This window comes from Limanda limanda, chromosome 8 (assembly GCF_963576545.1).
Source record: "Limanda limanda chromosome 8, fLimLim1.1, whole genome shotgun sequence".
Classification (NCBI taxonomy): Eukaryota; Metazoa; Chordata; class Actinopteri; order Pleuronectiformes; family Pleuronectidae; genus Limanda; species Limanda limanda.
In genome coordinates, this window is record NC_083643.1 from 5,606,585 (window position 1) to 5,619,233 (window position 12,649).

Genomic DNA, 12,649 nt, shown 5'->3' on the forward strand with positions numbered 1-12,649 from the left:
TAATATTCAACTGAACATAAGTTTGTATCCAGATTACATGTTCACTTTGATGAGATACCGAACAAATACACAAAGAGAGGAAAAGGACAACAAAGAGCGACAAAATATGAAAAACACAAATAATAATAATAACCTTTATTCATATAGCATTTTTTGAAAAACAGTTTACAACGGGCTTTGACAACAAAGTAAGAAAAATATGTAAAATCTTAATATGACAATGAAAATAAGTGACCAACAAAAAGAAAAGGTGAAAATAAAAAATAACAATAAAACACTACAAACTAAACATCCCATGAAAGCAAGTCTATAAGAATTTGTTCTAATAAGTGGTTTTAAAAAGGTCACTGTCCAATGAGAAAAACACTTGTCTTTGACCAAGTAAATTATTAATGAAAATAAGGTGAATGTCATTTAACTTCATTTTCTCTGGCAGAAACAATATTTTTTGTCGATATATCGAAACATAACATCTTTGAAATTAATGGTTTTAATTAAAAGTTACAGATGAGTCCAACATTTTAAATGCTTCTCATGAAAATATGAATTGATGTAAAAGATGAATATACTTCAAGCTCTTCTGCCTGTCCATTGAAGTTGCTGCCCCCTGTTGTGATTTCCCACTCTGCCTCATTCACTATCAAAATAACATCATCAGCAGCCGTGTGAAGTTTGGCTGTTTGTGTTATTGTTTATAATAGGATAGGATATTTTTGGGTGATGTTTCATTGACCAATCCACTCAAGCTAACTTGTAGTAATTGTGAGATCATGTTGGGAATATGTCACTTTTAAAAGCCCACTGTTAGAAAATGTCATTGCTGAATTGCAGTCATTTTTTACATGTTATTTAAATAGAGTCAATCAACCTCTGTTTATTGAAGGAATGAATTCCTAGAACATATAATTAAGCAGGAATGTAAGAGCGTTGTCATGTGTAGCCTCAAATATATAAATAGTTAGATCTAGAAAATGGCTTCAGTTCTGTCAGCTTCATGAAACGTATGGTCTTAACAGGAAACATCAAAATCTGCTCAGCAGCAGTATAATTATAATCTATAATTATATAATAGGTTCATAGAAACGCAGCAGTTTTTGATGTTTCCTGTTAAGACCATACGTTTCATGAAGCTGACAGAACTGAAGCCATTTCTCACAGATTTGTGTTTGTATGTGAACTTTTCATTCTTTTTATTTTCATTAAGGTTCAATCTGCCTGGTTGACAGGTGATTTTTTAAATTCCTTGATCCGAGGGGAAGGAGGTGTGGGTGGGTGTGAGCATTGTACAGTATCTCTTTTATGTCCTCATTTTGTATCGTCGATGCTCAATAAACAAACTATAAAAAATCAAATTAAAAAAAATCCTTGATCCATGCAGAGGTGGCACACTATGGGAATACATTTATAAATATGTACATAAAACAAGAAAAACACATGTTCTGAGTGTTGTTCAGGTGATTCTAAGATGTGAATGCAGTATTGAGTGTCTGACGGTATTTTTCAGTGTTGCAGTGTTGTGCACATCTCAGGCCACAAGAGTGCTGGGCACACTAATCTGATCTGTGGTTCACAACCGCTCCTCATTATTCAGGTGAGAGGGGAAACAGGCAGAGGCTGGAAGTGCAAATTAACTATTAACTATTATGTCAACTTTTATCACCACAAACTCTCTCTTGACGTCTTTGTCGGTTCTTACTCACTCGGACATTGGGTTCACACGTGCAGCTCCTCTGGAGAGAGTACGGAGTTCAGTGCATTTCTGAAAGCAGCTTTATATTCAAATTGGCATACAAGGGCATAGTGTCCATCAACATGAATAAGAGACATAACAAGGAAACATTTTTTTCTCAGTATTGAAGTTTGTTTTCCAGCCCATCAATCCCATAGATCAGTAACATATATAAATGCATTTGATACAATCATAAAATTATCAATCATACATTTGTAAAGAATATGTACGATGAGTTATTTTTGTTAAATGATGAGCTACAAGGATATGATTTAAAAGCTAATGAGAGGTAAGATAATATCGACTGGATTATTTGTGTGCATAGCTTCTTACTGTGTCGCCCTGAGCTGGACATTCATGCAGTAAGGTGTGGGAGACAGGGTGATCCCGTAGACCGGAGTCAAGTCTGGCTCTCCGGCATCCGGAGGCCAGACAAACCTGAACTTCCTCAGCAGAGTCACCAGGATGAGGAAGAGCTCCATACGAGCCAGACCCTCTCCCAGACACATCCGAGGACCTGAGACGTTAGAAATAAAAAAAGACCTGAGAGTGTGAAGGTCATGAAACCACGCTATCTCCTTTTTGAGAAGTTGAACTCCCTAAGACGTTAATTTTAGCCAATACTTTCCTTTTCAATTGTTTGTCCATGACATTTAGAATAACTGTCAACTGCCCCCTACCCCCATACCTTTTTAACAATAAACTTTATTCATGATGTTTTTCCCGACCAACATCCCCTCAATACTTTTAGCTACGGTTTTACATTTTAAGCCAACTAAATCAACGTTTAGCCAAGTGTTTGTTGATTTGACAGAATGGCAAACACACAGCAGCTTGTTTGGTGTTTACCTGCAGAGAAACAAAGGAAGGCCTCGGGTTTGAAAAACTCTCCCTTGTCGTTGAGGAAGTTTTCTGGGTGGAATTCATCAGGGAATTTCCATTGTCCCTCCTCTCTCAGGGCTGAGCCCAGGTTAGGGATGACCAACGTACCCTGAGGCGATAAACGACTTTGTAACATTTGTAACATTTACTGAAGTAATTTTTTACTATGTTTTATTGCCGCTTACCCTGGGAATGGAGTATCCCATGAGCTCAGTGTCTTTAGTTGTTGAGTGGATGATGCTGAGTGGAACGATGTTGCCTATCCTGTGCACTTCATGGATCATAGCCTGCATTGAAACAAAGATTTTATCATCATGTTGTTATACTTTGTCTGATTTGGGACAAAAGATCAGACACAGAAAGTAAACGTTCTCCTTTAAGAAATGTGCCTCTGACCCACACCCATATGTCAATTAGAACGTTATTGATGAATCATCACAAGAGAAATGTGTCTGAACATATACCTGCATGTATGGCATGTTATGTCTGTCATCATATGTGACCGAATGCTTCCCTTCCAGCACCTCATCTATCTCCTGCTGGCAACTCTCTGAGAGACAAATTCTTCATGTTAAAAAAAATAACATTTCATCAGATTAAATAAAAAGGAATGTATATTTTAAAACACAACATTTGAAGGTCGTAGTGTATCAACATAAATTAAACTGCGAGAAGTCACAGAATGAATCGCCCATTTTTTTTTGACTGTTGCTGGGAACTTCATATAAACCAGCAGCAGATGTACACAGTGTTTTTGGAAGGCAAATATATATCAAGAGAATAAACAAAGGAGCTTGGTCCAACCCACAACCTGTTTGTCCAGATGGATGACATGAATGAATTTGTCATTCCAGGTAGGTGCACACTGATGTATGTCCATATTCTGGTAAGTTTGGTTATTCTTAGTTTTTTAGTTCTGTAAAAACTACCATGGCTTCAAGACTCCAAGTGTTTGCAGCCCTCTTAAATGTAGTCTTTGGTTCAAGCCCATTCTTAGAACTGAATAAAAACTAAATATTAGGAGAAGCAAGTTTCATTTCGGTTATAGTCCATTTTCTTGAGGGGGACACCAGTAACTAGAAAGGTATGAGTTTTTCAGCAGGACTTTGAGTTAAATGATTGTACATAAGTTATGCAGTTTAGGAAGCTAAGATCATAATCTGAGAGAACACCAGGAAAAGAGTGAGAATTCCCAGTGTGTTGAAAGCAGTCTTCCCATGTCCCCATGGGTGACACGCTGGGGAGTGGCGGAACTGTTCAGCAATGCTCACCCAACATATATATTTGGAGACAGAGCCGTGTCCACGTGACGACAGAGGTAAATTCTCACATGGGCACATGTAGACAAACCTTGTACGTGTGGGTAGGCCATGAGGTAGAGGAAAGCAGTAAGCAGGGTGTTGGAGGTCGTGTCAGTTCCACCAAAGTGAAGATCAAGGGAGTTCGAAATTAGTTCTTCCTCTGAAAATGAAGAATCCTCACCAGCTCTCTACAAAAGAAGAGTGATTGTTTAAAGATAAACCAGCACACACACACAGACTGATAGGAATCAGCTCATTTTGTGAGCTAACAGTTAAAGTGACACTGCAACGTTCTTACCTCAATATAGCAGCAAATAGCTAAATTACAATATATATCCTCTTTGGTGGATCATAAAATTGATAGCCTTGGTTAATTCACTGCAAGAAAACCACTTAATCATGGAGACATGGCGCCAACAAAATAAATACCCACAGAGGGCAATGTAGCTCTCCTAATAATTACATAGTGTGGCTTTAAAGGGGTCATATTATGAAAATTCCACTTAATTTGTTATGGTTCCTTTAAGTCAGAAACGTCATGCTTGAGTGACTGAGAATGAGCTGCCGTATCCTTCTCTTGTCAAAATGAAATGGGACTGTCTCTTATAGAGCCTGGCTCATGAGCTTTTAAAGGAACAGGCACTCAAAACAGGTCAATCTGAGGAGGGCTGTTTTAGACAGGGTAAAAGGGGTGCTGTTTTAAATGATCCTTGTGGTATTTTGACCAAAATATGTTAGAGACATTTCATTAAGACCCCAAGGAACCATCTCAACTTGTGGTAAAATGGGCATAATATGACCCCTTTAAGTTCATGGCGTTATCCAAAAATGGTCAAATTCAATATTAAACCATTTATTTAAATCAAGTATAACATGTAAGTTCACAGAAACACACACCTTGTCCAGTTCGTCCAGATAGCAGTCAACGAAGTCGCGTGGATCTCCAGGATCTCTGGTTTTCTTGTGCTCGTCCAGGAATTGATGTACATATTTCATAGCAGTCTGATAAATATAAGATGTAAGTTGTATGTTCACTTCATATCCCTTTTTTAAATGTTCACATCAGTGTTATGAATTTTTTCAAGGCCAAATCAACACACCTTAAAATTTTCAAAGGCCTTGGCGAACGGCAGCGGCAAGTTACGAATCATCGGAAAAGAGTCGTACAACTGTAAAAAAGAAAAAATGAACAATCATTGGTTTAAAAGAGAGAGAGAGAGAGAGAGAGAGAGAGAGAGAGAGAGAGAGAGAGAGCACTCAGACTCACCATTGCCCAGGGTCCGCTTCCTAACTTGGCGTTTTCTCTAAAGCACTGAACGATCACTTTGATGAACTCGTCGTCGTACTCAAAGCGAGTTCCAAACAGAACCTGGCATATGATGTTGGAGGCCGTGTTGTAAACCAGAATTGCAGGATTCACACTTTTGCCTGTGAGACATGATGCAAACGTCAGCGTTACAAAAAAGATAAGAACAACAGCACAGCAAGAAACACAAACAACAGATTGTAGTGATGACGTAAATGGAAGATCTCGTTCAGCTGACACTGACACAGGAGATCGTACCCACTCGTCTGAGTTACAAAGAGGGAGAACAGTGCTTCATGTTTTAACTCTCAGAACAGTTTAAAGATAACACACCAACGTTTTTTTCCATTGCCTCCACAATGTATTGTAGCTCTCCATGGATCCTGTCCGCCATTGAATTCTTCCCCATACCAAAGTTCCTCAAGGTCGACAGAGCGAAGCGACGGTGATCCCTCCAGCTGGGGCCAACGTTCGCCAGGACCAAGCCTACGACAGAGAAGAGCAGAGGGCGGCTCATGACTTTGCTATAACGTGCTTTCAAACCTGAGACGTCAAGTAGTGGATTCACAAGAAACGGATATGTCATAGTCATTTAGAGTACACAACTAGATATGAGAACAGACTGTTGTAAGTGCAATGATGTCTATCTTGGAAACATATGCCGATGACATTTTGCTTACAAGACCGGGAGGACATGATGTTGCAGCGGTTGGCCTCCTTGCAAAAAGGGTTGTTTGTTCAAATCCTGGTGCATAGTTCCAGGTGGGGTTTTCTACGCTAAGCTCAGCCTCATCCACTTTCAATTATGATAATATCATGATGGGTCAAAGTGTTATTAGATACTCCCATCAATTTCTACATCTTGTTGTGCATTGGAATACAATTTCCCAATTGAGTTTCTTCTGATTTAACAATTTTTTCTATATCTTTATTTTGCAGCCTGTGTGGGTCCAAGATAAACTGAGAACAGTACCCTTTAAATCTGACATTACGGACGCCACATTCAATTGGAAAACTCTTTGGTGTTAACATCCACTATCACATCGGGATGAGCCTCAAATGACTATCATAGACCATCATGTGTTTCCTGCCTCTCTTCTGGGTGACGTCATTCACGAACAGGTCATCAGGTCGTCCAGCAAAATCAATTCCTTTGGTCACCAGAGCCTCCTTTATCGCACTCTGCCCGTTGAGGATGACCGCAGGCTTGGGGCCGAGGTAGAGGCTGTAGACGTCTCCATACTTCTTCCTCAGCTGCCACAGAACAAGACGACACATGTCAGTGTGTAAAGTATATATATCACATAACTTAAGGTGGAGTTACCTGGTCAAAAAGAGTAGTTCAGGGTTGTTGGGACCTGGTATTTGTGAACTTTAGTTGCTGCCCACACGTGTAGTAAAAAGCCTGAAGCTGCATGTCCTTTGTTCTGGAGAAAACCAGAGCCTTCAAGCAGCAACGCAAAGTCGTGCCGTAGAACTTCAAACAGCAACTGAGCTGTCCCGCACAGCAGAACCATGAAGGCAGGAGCCACAAACCAGCAAGACAACTTCACAGAACTTCGAACAGCACAGCAACCTTTTTTCCTTTTCCATGGACGGGTAACACAATTGGGCCTAATAATTATACTAGGCTAAGCAAAGACTGTTTATTCGATTCCGTGTGATGTTTATATTTTGGTTCCAAGTTATTAGAAAGTTATTGTTAGTTATGCTCTTCAGTCTTTCCTTGCATGCATCTAGTAACTTTCTCTAATTTGGCACCAACACAGACACACACGCATATCTCTACACCAATCTCTCTGACCCTCGCCATATGTCGTGAACATTCCAAAGGGGGGAGTCCGTTATCTTTGGAGTGGCCAACCGCCATTTTGGAAGCAAGTGAATTTTGCCAACCTCGACACTGTCAAGAACTCTATATCCTTCAACTAAGCTTACTATCCATATGGTAATTTGGTTATAGTTATTCATTTAATTGTTAATCAAAGTTCTAAATTTGTAGTTAGTACTTTTTATGAACTCTTTTCCCTTCATTTGAAGGGTGGTGCCCCGACGTAACTTTAATCAATTCAAGATATCATTTAATATTAATATTTTGAATATTAATATTCAATATTTTATTTTGATAACCACATTTATTGAATGCCGAAAGGCACACCATTGTACGGAATCACGTTTAATGCATTATTGCACAACAGTGTGGAACATGGAAAAACAGACGGCATCAATAAAGTATTTTAAAAAAAGAAACATCACATATTGAAATCATTAACTTAATTTACAAAGAGCACATAAAAAAATGCTAGCAAATAGTTTAAAAACATTACAGCTAAATCTAGCAACAATGACTAAGTTAGAAATAACAAACAGGACGACAGACGGTTCCAACAAAGAATTAAGATGAATGTGTCTGAAACCGTAACATTTGTCTTTCACAAGTCTAGACCTGTGTGTCATGAAGGAAACTGCCTGCACGGCAGGTTATAGGATCGGAGAACCCAAATCCAGAGGCACGTTCAGACAGGAAGTTGTAGTGAAGTAGTGAACAAAGGCTCAACTATGTTAAAAACATCATCTGCATTCATGCATTGAACTGATTGTAAGCTTTCAAACTCCTACACTCCTGGTTGTGTGCCAACTCTGTATAGACAAGCAGGTTTATTGTTTTCATTTGTTTCTTTTTTCCGTTGAGTTTTATTGCATTATTGACAATAATCAGTTTTTTCTATGATTTGTTAGCTTTTGGTGATATATCTTTTTTTGTGAAGCACCTTCTAACTTTGGTTTTGAGAGACAAAATAGAGAAATTTCTTATTATTATTATTATTTATTCATATTGATAAAGGAGGAAAAGCACTTAAGTAGTAATACTATGCAATAAACATAATAAGTCAAGGGATATTAAAGAGCAGCGTCACTGATTTCAGTGTTTTTTTTACCCTGTCAAAGTCCTTCAGAGGATTCTCCAGGCTCAGATGTAAGAGGTTCCCCAGGACGGGCAGGGCAGGGGGTCCCGGTGGGAAGTTCTTGGGCCTCCGGGATTTCAGTTGAAGGATGATGAAACCAACGCAAACAACCAGGAGGATAATAGAAACGAACATGGTGGCACGGGTTGCACTGAGAGCTGCTGGACTCGCTGTTAGTGCCCAGATCGTCTCTGAACTCTGCCTCCTCCTCCTCCTCCTCCTCCTCTTCTGTTTCCTCGCATGCAAGTCGAATGTAAACAATACAGAGAAGCCTAAGTTGTGACGTAAGCTCTGAGCGGCTGCCGAGTGGAGCCAAAACAAGAAATCACTGAGCCAATTTATTTGTAATCTTCCTTGAGTATTCGCTGCAAAGTAAGCAGGAAATCAAAGTAAAGGAAAGTCAAAGGTAAGTGCTTTTATCACCAGCTGTTACATAACTCCAGTGTTGATGAAGCATTGATCCCAGAGAGGTCGAGCGAGGACAGTGTTTGAGGGTCTGTTTGTGTCGCCAGGGTAAAGCTGTCATAGAACACAACTTGAACAATAAACCAGAGGGGGATCGGTGTGCAAGGACAGAAGCCCTGAACAGACATGTAATCATACATTATATTTCCTCTGTTTCCCCGTGATAACTAGTTAATTAATTAGAGATCACGATCATATATTTTGTCAATCAGTAACTGATGGTTGACTTGAACACTCATGTATATGGGTTAGCCTATTTCTGCATTTGTTTTGTGCTTTAGAAATGCTTTATCTTAAAGGGGTCATATTATGAAAATTCAACTTTTTAAGTGCTTCTACACGATAATTTGGGTATCTGGCATGTCCACCTACCCGCATCATTCTCTCGGCACAATGAAATGGGAGTGTCTCTTACATCAAACACATCAAACATTGCTACAATGATTGCAACAGTTGCTGTAATGACAGGCTTTATAGAGACTTATCTCATGATAGTGAGTTATTTATCCCGTTTTCTCGGGTAAACAAAGGTTTCTTATCACAAGATAACAGAGGAAATACAATGTATGATTCCATGTACGGTTCAGGCTTCTGTATGCAAGCCTGATCATGCACAAGCCTTTTTTAATTTTCATTTATTCATGTACTTCATATTCAACTTCTGGAGTCTTTGGTCTTGACTCAATAATAATATCTACCTCCAACTCTGTAATCTGCCGACAAAACAATGACATGTACATTGAATAAAACTGTTATTAGGGCCCGAGCACCGAACGGTGGAGGGCCCTATTGAAATGATTATTATTATTATTATTATTATTTTTCTCCGCTTAAATGAATCGGCTTTTTGAGGGCTTTAATTTTTAACTAATTTGCGATGTAAAAATAAATCTGATTGTAAAATCTGAACATGAATCTGGTGAGTGTTTGAACAAAGTTTACATATTATATAATTTGTGTCTGCCCTCTAGTGTTTGGAATGAGGAGCTGACACGCAAGTCTGTTCAGTGACTCACATGTTACACCAAGGCAGATCCAGGGCCAGTTCGGAGCCAGTTGCTGATCTCGAACCAGTTCTTTGTGTTTCGATGGCCAGAACAACTTGTTCCAGGCTCAGCTATTGTTCAAGTTTAGTTTAATTTTGTCTCCTAATTCTGCCCCATTTTCTGTGATGATATCAAAACTTCAGTTGAAAATTTTTCCCTCAAGCTAATTTTTATTTCTCTTTCTTCTATTTGTTGTCCAATGCATCCATCAACATGAATAAGAGACATAACAAGGAGACTTTTGGCTCAATATCGCGGTTTATTCATCCATCAATCCCATACATATAAAGATGCATTTCATACAATCATAAAATTTGCAATTATACATTTGTAAAGTATATTTACAATGTGTTATTTTTGTAAAATGATGACCTACAAGCATATGATTTAAAAGTTAATGTGAGGAACCTAAGATAATATCGACTAGATTGTAAGACCTTTTTACTGTGTCGCCCTGAGCTAGACATTCATGCAGTAGGGTTTGGGAGACAGGGTGACCCCGTAGACCGGAGTCAAGTCTGGCTCTCCTGCGTCCTGAGGCCAGACAAACCTGAACTTCCTCAGCAGTGTCACCAAGGTGAGGAAGAGCTCCATACGAGCCAGACCCTCTCCCAGACACACCTGAGGACCTGAGACGTTAGAAATAAAAGAAAAGACCTGAGAGTTTGATCTTACCAACCCACATCCGAGGACCTGAGACGTTAGAAATGAAAGAAAAGACCTGCGAGTTTGACCCAGTCATGAAACCACGCTATATCCTATTTAGGTGATTGAATTCGCCAAAAACGTAATTTTAGCCAAAACTTTCCTTTACAATTGTTTATCCATGATATTTAATAAACTGTCAGTTTAGCTAAATATTATATTAAGTGTTTGTTGATGTGACAGAATGGCAAACACACAGCAGCTTGTTTGGTGTTTACCTGCAGAGAAAGGCAGGAAGGCCTCGGGTTTGAAAAACTCTCCCTTGTCGTTGGGGAAGTTTTCTGGGTTGAATTCATCAGGGAATTTCCATTGTCCCTCCTCTCTCAGGGCTGTGCCCAGGTTAGGGATGACCAACGTACCCTGAGGCGATAAACGACTTTTCAACATTTGTAACATTTACTGAAGTAATGGTACATATTTTTTACTATGTTTTATGCCGCTTACCCTGGGAATGGAGTATCCCATGAGCTCGGTGTCTTTGGTCGTTGCGTGGATGATGCTGAGTGGAACAATGTTGCCTATCCTCTGCACTTCATGGATCATAGCCTGCATTGAAACAAATATTTAATAATCATGTTGTTATACTTTGTCTGATTTGGGACACAAGATCAGACACAGAAAGTAAACGTTCTCCTTCAAGAAATGTGCCTCTGACCCACACCCATATGTCAAATAGAATTAACGTTAGTGATGAATCATCTCAAGAGAAATGTGTCTGAACATATACCTGCATGTATGGCATGTTATGTCTGTCATCATACGTGACCGAATGCTTCCCATCCAGCACCTCGTCTTTCTCCTGCTGGCAACGCTCTGAGACAGACAAATTCTTCATGTTAAAAAAAATAACATTTCATCAGATTAAATACAAAAGAATGTATATTTTAAAACACAACATTTGAAGGTCGTAGTGCATCAACATAAATTAAACTGCGAGAAGTCACAGAATGAATCGCCCATTTCTCTTAAGTGTTATAATAACTACCATGGCTCCAAAACTCCATGTGTTTGCAGCCATCTTAAATGCAGTCTTTGTTTCAAGCCCATTCTTAGGACTATATATAACAAGAAGCAAGTTTCAAGTCGGCTAAAGTAAATTTTTTTGAGGGGGATACCACTAACTAGAAAGGAATGAGTTTTTCAGCAGGACTTTGAGTTATATGATTGTACATAAGTTATGTAGTCTATGAAGCTAAGATCATAATCTAAGAGAACAGCAGGAAAAGAGTTAGAATTCCCAGTGTGTTGAAAGAAGTTCTCCCATGTCCCCTGGGGTGACACGCTGGGGAGTGGCGGAACTGTTCAGTAATGCTCACCCAACATATATATTTGGAGACAGAGCTGTGTCCACGTGATGACAGAGGTAAATCCTCACAGGGGCACATGTACACAAACCTTGTACGTGAGGGTAGGCCTCTGGTTTTCTTGTGCTCGTCCAGGAATTGATGTACATATTTCACAGCAATCTGATAAATATAAGATGTAAGATGTATGTTCACTTCAGCATTAGGATTTTAAATTGTTCACTGACTGTACATAAATGTGTAGGTAGAGAAAAAAATATATGATTGATGTTCATATCCCTTTTTTAAATGTTCACATCAGTGTTATAAATATTTTCAAGGCCCATCAACACACCTTAAAATTTTCAAAGGCCTTCACGAAAGGCAGCGGCTATTAACGAATCAGTGGGAAAGAGTCGTACATCTGTAAAAAGGAAAAAATGAACAATCATTAGTGTTGGGACAGTGTTTTTGTGAAACCAAGGGCCTCCTCTTTGGCCTATATGTGTAGTCAAAAGCCTGAAATCACATATTCTTTGTTCCGGACAAAGCCAGAGCAGAGGGATCTCAGTCTCCCAGGATTCTTCAACTTCACACAGGTGTGTGAAAAGCCACAAGGGTCAACTCCTATTGGTCACTCTGGACCACATGACCTTTGAGGTCCCAGGCCAATATAAGGCAATTTCTCACCCTCTTCTATCTCTTTTCTACAATCCGTCTGTGGGCTGCCAGCCGCTCTTCCTGCATCGCAGAAGGGAGAAGCCTGATTTCCCCCGCTCGCATCTTCTCTTTGAATCCAACTCTTCAAGAGGAGCAAAAAATTTGCAGTTTCCAGCTCATCTCACCAAGGAAACCTCCTTGCAACTCAAGCTCTACCAAACTCCGAGTAGTGACTCGACGTCCGGCAGACAGTGGTGTATAAAGTACTTGTAAGCCATACTTGAGTAAAAGTACAGATATCTTACT

General features: G+C 39.4%; 2 protein-coding genes across 3 annotated transcripts; both read right to left on the reverse strand.

The window, feature by feature from the left end:
- Positions 1-120: 120 nt before the first annotated feature.
- LOC133008742 (cytochrome P450 2F2-like) lies at positions 121-8,566 on the reverse strand. Of its 2 annotated transcripts, XM_061076016.1 has the most exons (13): positions 8,158-8,387; positions 6,310-6,472; positions 5,552-5,704; positions 5,180-5,340; positions 5,013-5,081; positions 4,810-4,914; positions 3,962-4,100; positions 3,076-3,161; positions 2,797-2,898; positions 2,579-2,720; positions 2,063-2,246; positions 1,701-1,759; positions 121-1,614 (listed from the first exon to the last, which is right to left on the reverse strand). In XM_061076016.1, exons 1-12 carry the CDS (start codon positions 8,317-8,319, stop codon positions 1,714-1,716), a joined length of 1,512 nt encoding a protein of 503 aa, XP_060931999.1. In that variant the 5' UTR covers positions 8,320-8,387; the 3' UTR covers positions 121-1,614; positions 1,701-1,713. The 2 variants fall into 2 exon arrangements, with proteins under 2 accessions (XP_060931999.1, XP_060932000.1); XM_061076017.1 differs by having other exon boundaries at positions 121-1,759; positions 8,158-8,566.
- A 1,368-nt stretch (positions 8,567-9,934) lies between these two features.
- On the reverse strand, positions 9,935-11,809 carry LOC133008757 (cytochrome P450 2K1-like). The gene is made up of 5 exons (XM_061076034.1): positions 11,796-11,809; positions 11,128-11,213; positions 10,845-10,946; positions 10,619-10,760; positions 9,935-10,324 (listed from the first exon to the last, which is right to left on the reverse strand). The coding sequence occupies exons 2-5, from the start codon at positions 11,140-11,142 to the stop codon at positions 10,155-10,157; spliced, it is 429 nt and encodes a 142-aa protein (XP_060932017.1). The 5' UTR covers positions 11,143-11,213; positions 11,796-11,809; the 3' UTR covers positions 9,935-10,154.
- Positions 11,810-12,649: the final 840 nt, after the last annotated feature.

Coding starts and splice junctions, on each gene's coding strand:
- LOC133008757 (XM_061076034.1), bottom strand. Junction 10,761..10,844: donor TGGGATACTCCATTCCCAGG/GTAAGCGGCATA, acceptor TTATCGCCTCAG/GGTACGTTGGTCATCCCTAA. Junction 10,325..10,618: donor CTTCCTGCCTTTCTCTGCAG/GTAAACACCAAA, acceptor CTAACGTCTCAG/GTCCTCAGGTGTGTCTGGGA.
- LOC133008742 (XM_061076017.1), bottom strand. CDS start 8,319: ATGTTCGTTTCTATTATCCTCCTGGTTGTTTGCGTTGGTTTCATCATC. Junction 5,341..5,551: donor GGCAATGGAAAAAAACGTTG/GTGTGTTATCTT, acceptor CATGTCTCACAG/GCAAAAGTGTGAATCCTGCA. Junction 3,162..3,961: donor GGCCTACCCACACGTACAAG/GTTTGTCTACAT, acceptor TTTGTCTCTCAG/AGAGTTGCCAGCAGGAGATA.